At 42.8% G+C, this 14,187-nt stretch overlaps 4 protein-coding genes across 4 annotated transcripts; 2 read left to right on the top strand and 2 right to left on the bottom strand.

Annotated features, from left to right (window-relative positions):
- Positions 1 to 1,864: 1,864 nt before the first annotated feature.
- Positions 1,865 to 6,498, bottom strand: EAF02_007689 (uncharacterized protein; the record flags this gene model as incomplete). The annotated part of the gene is made up of 9 exons (XM_038903737.1): positions 1,865 to 2,007; positions 2,073 to 2,930; positions 3,066 to 3,630; positions 3,680 to 3,690; positions 3,734 to 4,843; positions 5,021 to 5,996; positions 6,044 to 6,147; positions 6,197 to 6,337; positions 6,411 to 6,498. The coding sequence occupies 9 exons, from the start codon at positions 6,496 to 6,498 to the stop codon at positions 1,865 to 1,867; spliced, it is 3,996 nt and encodes a 1,331-aa protein (XP_038756551.1).
- Positions 6,499 to 7,695: 1,197 nt separating this feature from the next.
- Positions 7,696 to 8,400, top strand: EAF02_007690 (uncharacterized protein; the record flags this gene model as incomplete). Its single annotated transcript, XM_038903738.1, has 1 exon — positions 7,696 to 8,400. One exon carries the CDS (start codon positions 7,696 to 7,698, stop codon positions 8,398 to 8,400), a length of 705 nt encoding a protein of 234 aa, XP_038756552.1.
- A 144-nt stretch (positions 8,401 to 8,544) lies between these two features.
- EAF02_007691 (uncharacterized protein) lies at positions 8,545 to 9,183 on the top strand (the record flags this gene model as incomplete). The annotated part of the gene is made up of 1 exon (XM_038903739.1): positions 8,545 to 9,183. One exon carries the CDS (start codon positions 8,545 to 8,547, stop codon positions 9,181 to 9,183), a length of 639 nt encoding a protein of 212 aa, XP_038756553.1.
- A 491-nt stretch (positions 9,184 to 9,674) lies between these two features.
- On the bottom strand, positions 9,675 to 14,112 carry EAF02_007692 (uncharacterized protein; the record flags this gene model as incomplete). Its single annotated transcript, XM_038903740.1, has 5 exons — positions 9,675 to 12,882; positions 12,930 to 13,212; positions 13,270 to 13,335; positions 13,399 to 13,704; positions 13,758 to 14,112. The coding sequence occupies 5 exons, from the start codon at positions 14,110 to 14,112 to the stop codon at positions 9,675 to 9,677; spliced, it is 4,218 nt and encodes a 1,405-aa protein (XP_038756554.1).
- Positions 14,113 to 14,187: the final 75 nt, after the last annotated feature.

The following is a 14,187-nucleotide window of genomic DNA, read 5'->3' on the forward strand; positions in this document are numbered from 1 at the left end:
TTCTACTATACATTTCCTCTCCAGACATCACACGTTCCTGGCGGAAACGGAAAATTATGGGGGGTGAGAAGTATGTTGATGAATCACCTATATTTAGATTAAGAATGTCATTGTGGCAGTTAGTATAGTCTACAATCTGTCAAGTTGGAATTTCTTGTTTGGTTTGTGGAGGTTGATGGAGGAATTGTTATTGTTGTGATTATTATCATTGTTATATTTGTTTGCTATCATTGTCTTCACCATCAATCATTTCTTGACATCGCATTCATAGACTATATCCCTTTCCGACAATAAGTATGCTACTGATTTGACGAAAGTTTTGCCCCTATTCACGGACGAAGAGCTTCGCGTCTTGACTTCTATTGACTCTGTGGAAATAGGTCACAGTGGGGAATGAATTGATAGAATTTAGGGTATAGTTTACCTTGTATTAATTTGACTAACGAGAAAAGCTATAATATGGTTGTGCTCTCTACGAGGACTTGCTTTATATACCTGCACATCTATGAGATTTTCTTGGGAGCGGGTCGGTAGCATATCTTCCTTCCCTTCATACGATCAGATTTAGATTTGATTATTATACTATACACTCTATATCATCCTTTCGGATATCATGGGTTCGTTTATAGATTTGTATTTTGAATGGATACTTGAAGAGTCTTTAAATTGAAGATGTATCTAAACTGCTTTTTTTGGCATATTTGACATCTTTATCACCGATGATCTATTAGCATTAGCATTGGATAGTAGTGCACCAGTTGGACTATTCGATACTACCTCGTCTAGTACTGGTTTTCTCAGAAGAGAGCTCTCTCGACCTCGCCTTGCAGGCATGATTCGAGGTAATCAAATGGATAGTGTAGCCCTGTTACTTCCCTTATATTCTTCGACGCGATCCATACATGAATTTTACCATCAGACCCAGGAATATACTCATCAGCTGATCGATTCATATGTTCACGTTTCTGTCGGCATTAAAACCTCGAGTATAATTCCAGAGGTGATATCTGATGTGGAAACTCGGCAGATCGACCTTCTCTAGATGCAGTTGACTCAAACTGCAAGTATAATTCACAAAGACCTTTAGAATTCTATTCTACTTTGAAATACGCAAACAGAGTCTAGATAATGATGAATATTTTCATCCACCCACACCCAGAAACCTCTAGAAGAGACGAACATACTCCAGTGAAACCGGACAAGAAACAGAAACAGAGATGAAACTACCATTACTACCACATATACACCACTTAAACCGCGACCCCTACACTACAAAATTCTCTTGCTTCCAAAGTCCTCCCATCGCAACTCATTTCTCAATATTAATGACCAGGTCGAATGCTAATTTTACTCATTCCATTGACCGTAATCTAGTCGTACATTTTCGAAGGTTAGTTTTGATATCTATATGTTGTGAAGACTTACCTCGATTTTATGCATGCTTCCTGCCTTCTAATGTTAGGAATAAATGAATTTTGGGCGTCAAGAAAGAAAGATTCCAATGATACCATCACCACTGTCTATTGAGAGAAAAAGTTGGACGCTTATTATTTATCATCTTCATTTCTTCTACTTTGGTTTGCTAGATTCTTGAAAGTATACTCGGGTTCTAAGGGCCATTTTTGGTGCTACTTGTCTATCCATAATTTCTATAAACTTGCAGATTATTAAAGACGGCCTTGAGGAGGACTCGCTTCAAAAGTGAACAAGATATTGATATTCAATCATGAAATGCCTACACTACGAACGCCCCCTCCGGTGTCAAAACACATGATTATAGCCAACTCCCATGCATTCATGCACCCATCAATTCATTACATATACCAACAAAGCTAATCCTGTATCCTCCATCCATCTATCCAACTCACATAGCCGAGAAACCCAATTTGCCAAATAGACTATCCATCGCAACCCACTGCCTACCACATTTATCCAGATATTTCTCCACTACACTTTTTAGCGTACCAAATCTGACTCGGTTGTGTTCTGCTAATGCTGAAACGAGTTCTATTTTCATGTTAGCTTCTGTCTCACGAATTCCTTTCAAGATAGGAAAGTAAAAGAAGCCTTACCTTTCTCCGTACCCCTAGCATTACTCTTCGCCTTATCCACATCAAACAAACTGGAGAAGTAAAGCAATTGGTTATACATCATTTTCTCGGTGTATTCATATCGCATTTTGCCCAAACATCCTTGAGCCAACCCCTTTGGTCCCAAGCATCTATGACCATAAACACTCATTTGTCTGGTACGATTACCACATGCTTGATCATCGCACACGAGCCAGCCTTCATAATATTTACATGTTTCTTGACGAATTTGATGTTCGAGTTGTGTCATGATAGAAAGGGTTGAGAGAGTGGTGCCACAGCGACAGATTATACCGGACGGAGAGCAATTCTCAGTACTATTGAGTATACCTTCGAATCCGAACATAGCTTTGCATGATCGACAGCGGAGAGTGAGACGAGTCGAATCCTTAAAGCGCACAGAATCATCAATTTGACTCTCGAGGGGATGGATTTCTGCTTCATTGCTGCCCGCTGAGTTGTTGTTATTGATGCTATATTTGCGTGCATCAAGTCCGAGACAATCAGCCAGGCGTACTGTATCAGTGCCGGAGATGTTTGCACACAATCTCTCGACGGGTGGGAAAATTTGTTTGTAAAGATACCATTCAACGTCTGGCTTGAGACCTGAATCGCGCTTCATTACATCTTGAGGGGTAAATGAACGTTTGGCGGCACTCTCAGATGTTTTCCCTTCTCCTGTCACGATGTAGGCGATAACATCATCTTTTCGGACCTGTTTCCCTTGGCCAAGTTCCCGTAAAGCAACTTGAACTTGAGGCATATTATCGGCATTAGGATAATCTTTTGGCGCTTTTCCAAGTTTCGTGTAGATTGTATATTTTTGAACAGGAACATTTCCTTCCCTCATTTTTGTTGAAATTTCTCGCAAATATCGTGAATTCGGGTGATAACAGCCTCAGAATCATCACCAAGAGACCAGAATTTCATTCAAAAGTTGAGATGAAACTTCCTTTGACAAGTTACAGTACTCACGACGCTTCATATCTAAACCCTTGACTTCCATTTTGTCAATGAACTTTCCATCGACCTGTACAAGGTTAATGGCAGCGTATTTCTTCTTAGCTTGAAGTAGGATACGTCTAAACACGTTGTCGATATCGATTTCTAATAGCCTGTACAAATCGTTGACAGACTTTTTGAAGTCGTTTCCAACTGCAAGAGCATCTTGGATATTATCCACGTTGGCATTGATCATGACGGAATCTGTATCACCATAGATAACTTGTAAAGATTTGCTCTCGGCCAGATCCTTGGTACTTCGAAGAATCTCACGACCCTTGTATGTAGTGAGAACTGCAAGTGGTCGAGCATAAAATCTAGATTTGGTGTAACCCAAACAACCGTACATAGAGTTAGCAGTAAGCTTCAGTGCCAACTGTTTAATATCCCAAGTCGCCAATTGCTCCGAGGTTGCATGTTTGTCTTTCATAAGACTTTTGACTTGTCGACGTCGACTGACAAGTGTGGCAATAAGTTTAGGCAAGATACCTTGATCCTGATCTTTTGGCACCTCTGGAACCCGATCCTCGTCATTGGACTATACTTATTAGTAAAATATGACTTTTAATGGCAGAGCATGAACGTACCAGATTTAAACCTATCAACAGTAGTAAAGCAAATGTTATATTCCTGGATAATACTGGGATACAGAGAATTGAAATCCATGACAAGCACGAATTTATCGTATAGACCTTTCTCAGGCTCAAATACTAGACCTCCCTTGTACTTGTCCTTCTTCTTAACATCCCCACTTTCTTCATCAGCATTCTCTTCCTCGACTTGCTGTTTACCTTTGAAAACAGCTTTGTCAGGACAAATATACTTATTGCGATGAAATTCATGTAACAGAATGTATTCATTGCGTTCAGCTCGAGTACCGGTAAGTGTTCTTGCCCAGGAATTTCCCGCCAAGTTAGTGAGAACTTTGGTTAAAGGAAGCATTTGAACCTTCAAGGCCAGAGCTGCAATGAAGTACGTGTCTGCTTCGCAATGACTGATATAGTCCATGAGGCCATCCTTATTAGTAGCCCATGTCTTCAATGCAGCCTCGTTGTCGATTTCTCGACGGTTAGTACCTGACAAGTAAAGGCTGCACATCTCTGTAAGGGTCCAAGATGTACATTTCGTCATAGTCGATTTACCCATGTCGTTGGCCAAGTCACACATTAGACGCCCTGACATTAGCGTGCGTTCTGCAAAGAAGTTTCCGCCCATCTTCCCCATAGAGCTTGGCCATTGTTTACGTCTCATTCGACCGATTCGTGACCATTGCGGGGTCTTTCTAGCTTGAAATCGGCTTAGTAGAATACTAAAATCAACGCCTTCTAATTGATGGCCAACGAGGACATCTGGGTCAACTGAATCCAAACGAGCAAGGAAGTAGCTCAAAATCTCATTCTCTTGCTTAACTAGCTTGACAAGCCCTATCGAACGCTGTTTAACCACACCCTCGAATCCGATGGGAAAATGTGATCCATTTGGCCGCATGACAGTAAAAGTTTGGCAAGGCAATTTTTCAGGTGGAGTGGTATCGCTTAGCGAGATGTTTTGATAAATGCGTGCACTGATTGCGAGAACTTCTTGTTTATTTTCTTTGACATTGAAAACAGTTCGCATCGCAATGCTCATCAAAGTCAATGGTGGCGCTTCGAGATTATCAGAATCGCTGATGGGAGTAATCAGATTTGGTTTTGTAACCTGAACTTCTAATTTGCAGTGAGAAGCGTTTTTAAGAGCTCCAAAATCTGCATCTTCAAATTTCAACCAACACGGACCCATAATGTTCTTCCATAGAACGAATTGTTCAAAGAGTGGAGTATTTGCTCCAAAAACATGAGAGAAAGTCGAGCCCGTGTAGCTGGTCTGCATTTAAATGCATGATCTAGAGTGGTCAGTTTGAGTAGCTAGATGGTAGATTTTACACTTACTTGAGTACGGATACAGTAACTTCAAATATTCGCCTTCCTTCGGTATTTCAGGTAGTTCGAAAGCGTATTTCCTAGTGCAAGGTTTGATTTTGTGCATCCCAACTTTCATTTTGGTCATCATGCTATCAACCTCTTCGTAGACATCCTTCATCTCCACCTCGTCAGTTGTGTCCCGACCGTTACGTTGAAGGTATTGTCGTGGAAGAAAGAAGAGCTTCCTCAAAACGTTGTCGACTTTTACAAAACAACTAACAAAAGTGCCCGTCTTCTTGTTCTTGACCTTGCCAAAAAGACACAGATTACCGTGCATCTCAGTATAATCAGTCCAAAACATGTGAAGGCTTCCATCTTCTTCAATTGCGTCATTATAGTCGAGTTTTCCAAAGGACGTTGTTTCCGTAGGTTGGCTACTGTTCATAACATTCAATCGTTGCGTAACATCGTTCCAAGACGATGCATCCACTTCGTCAATTGGGCCGCGAGGTGGGGATGAAGTTGTGGGGGTTGGATATAGCTCCTTCTTCAACTTGGGCGGAGGCCTGGTCCCGGAAATATTGACGCTGCTAGCTGTGATACCATCTGCTTGAGCGACCTCCATCATGTCTTCATCCTCTTCCTCTTCCTTAACACTGATATGAAGTCTTCTCTCGACAGCTTTCGCCACAGGAGATGAAGGCTGCGGTTCATCAATGGGCATATCATCGTCGTCAATTCCCGCCATAAAATCATCGTCGTCGCCCATATAGACAGGAGGGCTAGATGGCGCAGCCGTAGTATTGGCAGATCGACTATCCGCTACCTTAGTTCTTTTTGACGTATGTCGAGATTCGTTTAGCGATGGAGATAGAGCTCTCGTCCTCCTCTTTTCCTGCGTCCTACTAACTCTCGAAGGCTGGGCTTTTGGCCGAGGAACATTGGTGTCTACCTGCCCTAAAAGTCCCTCTAAAAAATCGTCATCTGCCTTCGTTTTAACAGGCTGCCACAATTAGCAATGCGTAAACAGATCAGACTAGTTGCAATTACCTTTGGCTTTTGCTGAGCAGCTGCCGGTCCTTTGGTGAAATAGTTGCTAATGCCTTTGTCCATATTTTCCTTTTTGGCCTTTTCTTCCTCTCTTTTCCTCTTTGCTATGAGACTGTCAGAAGTGCAATCATAATAAGGGCCTCCAATACCTACCAGCCTTTCCATTTTTGCTCCTCGTAGGAAGCTCCTCTTCACTTTCAGTTCCGTAGCCTCGTCTATCATCTCGATCCCAATCCTCACGGCCATCATCTGCGTAACCTTCGCCGTTGTCGTCGATGACGAAATCATCTTGATCTAAAGCGATTTCTCACGACTTCTTGTACCCTTCTTCGTCAACCTCTTCATATAGATCCTCTCCCTGATGTACTTCGTAAGTATCGAGACCGCTTCTTTCCAGACTCTCGAAGAGCACGAAGTTCTGCGAACTTTGCTCGCGCAGAAGCGGCTTTCGACATTATGAATTAGAGGGATGGTGTGGATAGATGTTGGAAGGTGTAGTTTTCGATTGTTTATAACATTAAAAGAAGAGAAATGTACAAATATGTTCTGAAAGAAAGTTATCAAAATTGGATTGGAACCCCCTCATGTATGTAGGTAGATAGGTATGTGTGTATGTATGTGTCTGTGTACAATATTTTGGAACTGTAGAGTGGATGATTGATACGCGAAATTGGAGAAGGGGAATTCTGACGCGCTCCTACCACTTTTCGCGTTGTGAAATCGCGAACCCTTGTAAATTATCGACACGAAAGTTAATTGGATTTTGATGACTAAGTCAAACGGATTATTATTAAACCGACCACGAAAAAAGTATCATAATGATGAAAGAATGGAGGGGAAATTGATCTTTTAACTCTAGCCTTGACAAGATGTTTACATGTCGGCGCCTGTCCGAGGAGATGCCTACAAGCACTCCTCGGAGATTCCAACGATTCATAGTACAACTCACAACTCATAATTCCCCATAAGACAACTTTATAGGTCATTTGCCACGAATGCGACGGATTACTGATAGTTACAACCTACCAGCCTATTTCACAAGATGAAAGAGTCTTCCGAGCCAACGAAGAGCAGGACGGCCAAACGACAGGAATGGCTAGATTCGCGGGGACAGAGGCCCGCAGGACAAACAGCCGGCAGCTATTGATCCACGAATTGACAATAAATTTATTTGGAAGCTTAAACAACTGCAAGATCCACTGCAGCTCGCCGACTATGTGCGAAACCTTCTCTCGAAGGACGATTTTGAGGAGGCATTACTTTATGTTCGATCTGCAAGCAAGAATGTTGAGTGTGTTGTTAGTTGGAATCATTTGATTGAATGGCAATTCAGTAAGGGACTGTTGAACCCGGCACTTAAAACATTCAATGAGGTTTGTATTTCTGTAATATATGATGAAGCTTTTGTTGACCAGATGATCACAGATGAAAAAACGAGCGCAATTTCCAGACGCGCAAACCTACACCATCATTTTCAAAGGCTGCAGCGAGAGTCCTCATACCAAACCAGCCTTCGAGAAGGGATTAGCAATTTATACCTCGATGCTCTCTGATGGTTCCCGTTTACGACCAAATACTATTCACATGAATGCAGTACTTAGGCTTTGTTCGAGGGCAGGGAAGAGGAGGCTTTATTAGGAAATCGCTTCTCAATGCCTGCTGAGGGGAATCGCGCACCAGACAACCTTACTTTCACGACCATCCTGAACGCATTTCGCATGAAGGTTATTAGCCAGCGAGACATGCCTGAAAAGGACCTTTTAAAAATGAAAGAGAAAATTATAGCTAGTGCGCATCGAATGTGGGGGGACATCTATACTCGTTGGCGCAAAGGAGATATAATGGTCGATGAAGAGCTTGTCTGTGCTATGGGCCGGACATTACTACTTGGTTCAGAAGAAGACAACGATGATGTTTTGTCCCTTGTTCAGCAGACAATGAACATTCGACGCCAAGTACCTCAGCGAGGTACAAAATCTCGAAAGAAGATTGAACCGGGACTACAAGGGCAGTCCAGACCTGATGACAATAAGGGATTAGCCGAGATAGAAGGCGGTGATATCGATCCTCCTAAAGATCTCGAAAACATATTTTCTAGCTACGGAACTGCAGTGGCTTCATTGCCCAAGTCGCATGTATACGCTACTCCAGGACCAAACACATTATCTATGATAATGAAGGCATTACTAAAATTATCTAAAAAGGACGCTGCAACAAAATATTGGCAACTTTTCACGAAAGAGTTGGGTGTTGTACCTGATGCGGATAATTACCACAGATATCTGAGAATCCTCCGAGTCTCCCGATCGAGTCGAGAGGTCCTGGAACTTTTACAAACAATGCCCAAGAAACCTTGAAACCCGAAAACTTTTCAAACTCGCACTGAGTACCTGCGCTCGGGACAAATTAACCCCAACGTCTTCACCACCGCGGTTAAAAATCCTCGATATAAATGCAAGATGCACCTCCCAGTCCCAGACATTAAAGCTCTAGTAACTTAAATGGACGTCGCCGTCTCTTCCTCTCTCATCCGCAAAGCCTCCGGAAACCGACCTACCAAATACGAACAAGGTAAACAAATCTCCCGCGCCCTCGAACGCGTAGGTCCCTCATACCTTAACCTCCGTGCTCTCGCCACCTATGGAAACCCCACCGTCACCGATGATCACTTCCAAAACCAAGAGTTCAAAGACCAAGTCCTCTTTCTTATCCGTCGCATAATAGGCGCTTACGACACGCTCATGGATAAAGGTCTCGTGTCCCGCGACACGTACACTGAAATATACGAACGTCGCAATAAACTCATGGCCTACGAAGAACGTGCCAAACAACAGCAGGACGGATCTAAAAAATACCCAGGCCGCTTCAAGTACAAGCTCGAGCCCAAAGAAGATGATGAAGAACCCCAAATGTCTACCGATCACCAGACCCCTGAATTCCAAAAGCCTATCGATCGCCGCACTCATGAATTTTCGAAAATGCAATTCAAAAAAGCAGTCAAGGGGGGCTTGGCTCCATTTGCTGCTACTCAGGGATATGTGGCGCGCGTTCAACCGTTTGCAAAAAGGAAGTCGAATGTTGGGGCTCCGGCGTCGTTTGCAAACAGGAAGCCAACTACTGAGACGTCTGCTAGTTTTTAATTGTAGTTTCCCGGGGCGTACAGCATTGCTTAATGCACAAGATGGTTGCTGAGATAAACTCCATATGTTATATACTGTACACTATCAGCTTTCATGTTATAAAAATACCCAACCTATACAATACATCCGCAACTCATCCATAACAATTGATTTCCAATAAAATTCATCTGCCTCACAAGCGAAATGCAGCAAAGACGATGCGATGTTCAGTTGAATTTGTCTTTTATTATGGATTAAGTCTTACAATGACAAATTCTGAGAATTATCTGATTACTCAATGTCTGGTGTTATCCTCCCCGGAACTGAATTCAATCAATATAAAAATATTACCATGTCTTTCAACTTTAGCGATGGCATGCCTCTCTTCTCGCACTCCATCAATATCAATAACCTTCTCCGGCATCATTGATCTTCAAGCGATACTCCACCCAATAACAATGCCCGACATAATCAATACACTCTTCCTACCCCTTTATCAAACCACGACCCATTCATGCTTTTACTTCATTCTCACTCGTACTTTTGTCCTCTTCGTTTATCAAGCAATACTTACTCACCCTCATTCTCTCCAACTTCTCGCCAAATCCCTCACTAATCTCCGTCTCATCACCACTCAAATCTACATCATCCGTATCATCGACACTCATGTTCACACTAAAATAATCTCTACCTTTACACTGCTTCTCCAGCCCACTTCCCGGCGTCTGAACCCTCTGAATTGGATTCGAAACTTTCTTGTCCTCTTCCAGTTGCGCAGGGCTATAAATCTTCCCCGAAGGCGTAACGATTCTCGGAATTTGAATTGGAGTATATGTCTCTACTCGTTTAAGAGTTGAGATTGGCTGGAGAGGAGAGGAACATTTATCTAAGAATGGCCGAGCTGAAGATGGGGACGCCATTCCTCGTGAGTGACAGATGTTTACTAACGTAGGGACTCGCTTTGATTCAATTCTTGTGTTGAGTTGTGGAAGAACCTCGTTGTCTATAAATGCTTGCGACACTGTTTCTACACGAAGACTGGAGGTTTGAATTATGTGTTCGTTGTCTTTGGGTTCTGTTGACTCGTCTTTTTTGTTGTCAGATGTTGCGAATTCCTCGATTTTTGATGCTGCTGGTGCAAGCGCGGTTTCAAGACCTAGTTTACCGAATATAGAAGATGCAGTGCATGCGGATGCATCGCACTTATTCTGCTCTTTTGTACAGGTGCCGGCCCAGAGACCTGGCTTGACATTGGCTGTCTCTTCTTTGTTCTCGGAATCTGCTTTGGCCAGATCAAGACTGGAAAGATTGTTGTTCGTTTCGTGGTTAGTCACAGTCGCAGTATCAATGGGTTCAGGAACCACGACTGTCAAGTCCGCGTCAGTAGAAAAGGCTGCTATATTCTCATTGATTTCTGCAGGGCAGGGTGATTTTGAATCACCACAACCAGCATTTTCCTCGTATAAATCAATGTTATCGATAGGACGAATGAATATACTCTCATCCAATTTGTTCGACCGCATAGCCACTGAAGGGCCTTCTCCAGAAATGGCATTTGAACGCTCCCTGCGATGTATCATGTCCTTGCCAAAATTGAAAATAGTGTGTTCTTTTGCACCCTTTGTTTCAGAAGCTATCTCTTCTTGATTCTTTGGAACGTCGTTGGGTCCTGAAACTCCGCAATATTGATTATCAAGAAACCTTGAAAGCTTGTGCCCTTTTTTAAAAGATGAATTTGAGCTCTCTCTAGTTTCTTCCTCAACAACTTCGATTTTGAAAGATGCACCTCCATCATCCGAAGAGTCGTCAAGCTTTGCGTGGTGAGTGGCTTGAGCGAAAAGTTCGTCTATCATAGCTTGAACGCTTTCGGGAGTTGGCTCAATAGAATCGTACATTTCTCCAGCATTTTCGGATTCAGCCCATATCTTTGTTGCGGTCTTGCGATTTGACTGAAGATCATTGTCTGCGTACACGGAATTGCTGCTGCGATTCACACCATCAAAGCTATCCAAATACTCGAGAATCTGCTTAGAGCCTCTAAGAAGAGGTGCCGGTCTATCGGAATCGTTTGCCATGAATAATTCAGTAATAAATTCATGATCTGACTTTCGAGGAGTTCCAGCTTCCACGCAGAGGCTCATATCATTGCTACCTGAAATATCCTCACCAGCTGCTTCCTCTGCTTCTTCTTGCGATTTTATACTGAGTGAAGAACTTTCAGGAGATTTGATGGTAACAAGTTGGAACTCATTCTCCAAATCGGAGAAATCGGGTAGATCTTGGTCACTCTCATCCCTGTCACCGAGAGGCGATAGTGTTGGTCTCCATACAGGCTCGCGGGTTCTGTAAATTGGCTCAATACCTGCCGTTTGTGCTTCTACACGTGAGCTTTGTTCGGGAGCACTGTAAAGAAACGTGGAATTCTTGTCGATGTCAACTCGTGAGATATCCGGTTTGGATTCGGAAATTTGGGTTTGAGTCGATTCTGGAGAGCCAACAAAGACTTTGCGCTCCGTCTCTGATTTATGAAAACCTGCGAAGGAACAACTGTGGAGTTCATCCATAGCTTCATCCAACATGAAATATTGGGACCTGCGGTCCGAGGCATTGTATCTGACTTCTGACAAACTTCCACGGCTTTGTTCACACAGATCAACCAATGCTAAATCATTTTTTCCGTAGGTCTGTGTTCGTGTCAATCCAGCTTTCATTTCTGAATAGTCAACGCGAACCTCACGTTTCGGTGCTTCAACAATATCACCCCGTGCGTAAACATAAAAACAGCGTTCGGATGAATCGTATCTAATGTCTGAGAATTCACCTCGATTCTCTCGGTCCATATCAGCCATGGCAAGATCGCCGTTGTCATAAAATTTGGTTCGAGCCCATCGAGTCTTTGTTTCCGGGTATTTAACGCGAACACTAAGCTCAGACTCTGTTTTGGGAACCTTCCCCCACAGATGAACGTAAATGCAAGTTTCTTCTGGGCAATATGATACTGTATCCGAGTATTCCCCTTTGTTTCGTTTGCGAATATCTGAAATGGCAAGGCTTCCTGTTGAGAAGTATTGCATGTGGCGCCATTTGGCGTCTGTTTGAGGAAATCTGACATACATCGCGCCGTCCAAAAACTGCCTGCTCGTGAACGAACTTATGTTTTTGCGTATCATTTTAACGCCCGAGACTTCCTCAATTGTTTTTGTATGAAAATTTTCGTCGGTCTCCGAGATGTTGTCTAGGTTCTTGTCAGATGTCTCCTCTGAGATTCTCTCGTCCCAATCTTCTATTGTCTCTTCCGAGGAAGAGGAAAGATGGAGGTTCTTTGTCATTTTATTTACGGTCTGCTTGATATTGTGGGCAATTCTCTGGTGATCTGATTCATCGGACTTAGAAGGGGGTGGCTGTGATCTCTGACAGTGACTCTTTCGTTCTTCAACCAAGTTCACAAAAGGAGCATCGACTTTTTGAACATAATGTCTATCAAATTGATAAGGAACTCTGGCTCTGCTTTCCAGCATTGCGTTTCTAGATTTTGCTGCGGCTTGCCATGTTGGTGGTGATGGAGCTATCTGATCCTCGAATGCCGAGTTAGATTTAGAATCAGATGTCACTTCCCGAATTTTAATCATTGGCCGTGTCCCTTGGTGGGATTTTTGCTCTGGTATTGCCAGTGTATTAATTTGGCAACCTATTGACGAAATTGTATCCATGAATTGATTGCTAGAACAAATGTTAGCTATGGTTTGTAACCTCTAAGAAACAATCACCTTGGGCCTGATCTCTCAGGAATCACATCTGGGCTCGAATCTTTCAGAAAATCAACGGGTTTGGTTGGGCGTAACTTGTCAGGGGAGGGCGACGGAGAGACAATCAAACCTTTCCCTTTGGCGGCAAATGATTCATTGTTATAGTCGTCAAAAGACTCAATCATCGAGCAAAGATATGAGTCTGGCGTTTTTGATTCGTCTTCATCTACATCTGTTGTTGGAAATTGACTTGTCAAATGCTCATTAGATCCTACACTTTGTATTGTTTGCGCTTGACTCGTCCCTAAAGTCAAAGTGTCAAAACACATACTTCTAAAATACTAGAAGTAGGAAAACTCACAACTGTCTGCGTCGTATCCTGCTCGACCATTGGGTAGATCTTCAGACTGTCGGAGTTTTTGAAGATCTTGAGTATTGGTTAGACATGTTCCTTCCATGAAATATCATTGCGACGTATTGAGAAACTCACTCTCGATTATGGTATTGAGATTCTCTTCCAAATTATAAGTTCCTCGTAATCGTTCCTGAGGAAATCTTGATTGACCATCAGATGCTGTTGTTTGCAGAGGACTCGAATTATTCGCTTTCAAATCTATCAACTCTTTTGCCAACCTCTCGGCAAATATGTCCTCTTCACAATAATTTGGTAATCTCTCTTCTCCGAGAGTGTTTTCACGAAGGGTTGTACTACGTCTAGGGGATACCTTGTTGGAGATTGATCCGAGTATGTTAACGAGACTCTTTCGTCTTCTTGGAAGCAGTTTCGATGCCTCGTCTACAAACACAATATTAGCTCAAGACGGAGAGATTAAGATGATTGTTACTTACTGATTTGCGGCTCTGCTTTGAGAGGAGTTGTGGTGAGAGGTCTTTCATTCTCAGGAGTACCAAATTCACCAGATTTTTTTGTACGAATGGTTCCCAAGAAGTCCCATGTTGGATTTTTGCGGCGAATGGGGCTAGAAGGACCAGCAGAATAACCTCCCACATCTTCCACATCAACGTTGAGTCTCCCGCGTGACTTTAAACCTCTTAAACTATCAAAAATTTGTCGAGCTTTTTTTTGGGAAGATGTCCGTCCCAAATCTGATATCTTGTGTGAGTTGGGCGTATGTGGAGCTTGAGGTAGAGGTACATTCTCATCATTCATCTTCTCAGGGTTTTGAAATGATATGGAACCCATGTTTGTTTAACTCGCTTTCAGGATCTACCTACACTTCATTAGTTAGGGGTACAAATCCAAGAATGGGAAGATATA

Source organism: Botrytis sinoallii, assembly GCF_014898435.1.
Source record: "Botrytis sinoallii strain Bc 23 chromosome Unknown BSIN_013, whole genome shotgun sequence".
In the NCBI taxonomy this organism is placed as follows: domain Eukaryota; kingdom Fungi; phylum Ascomycota; class Leotiomycetes; order Helotiales; family Sclerotiniaceae; genus Botrytis; species Botrytis sinoallii.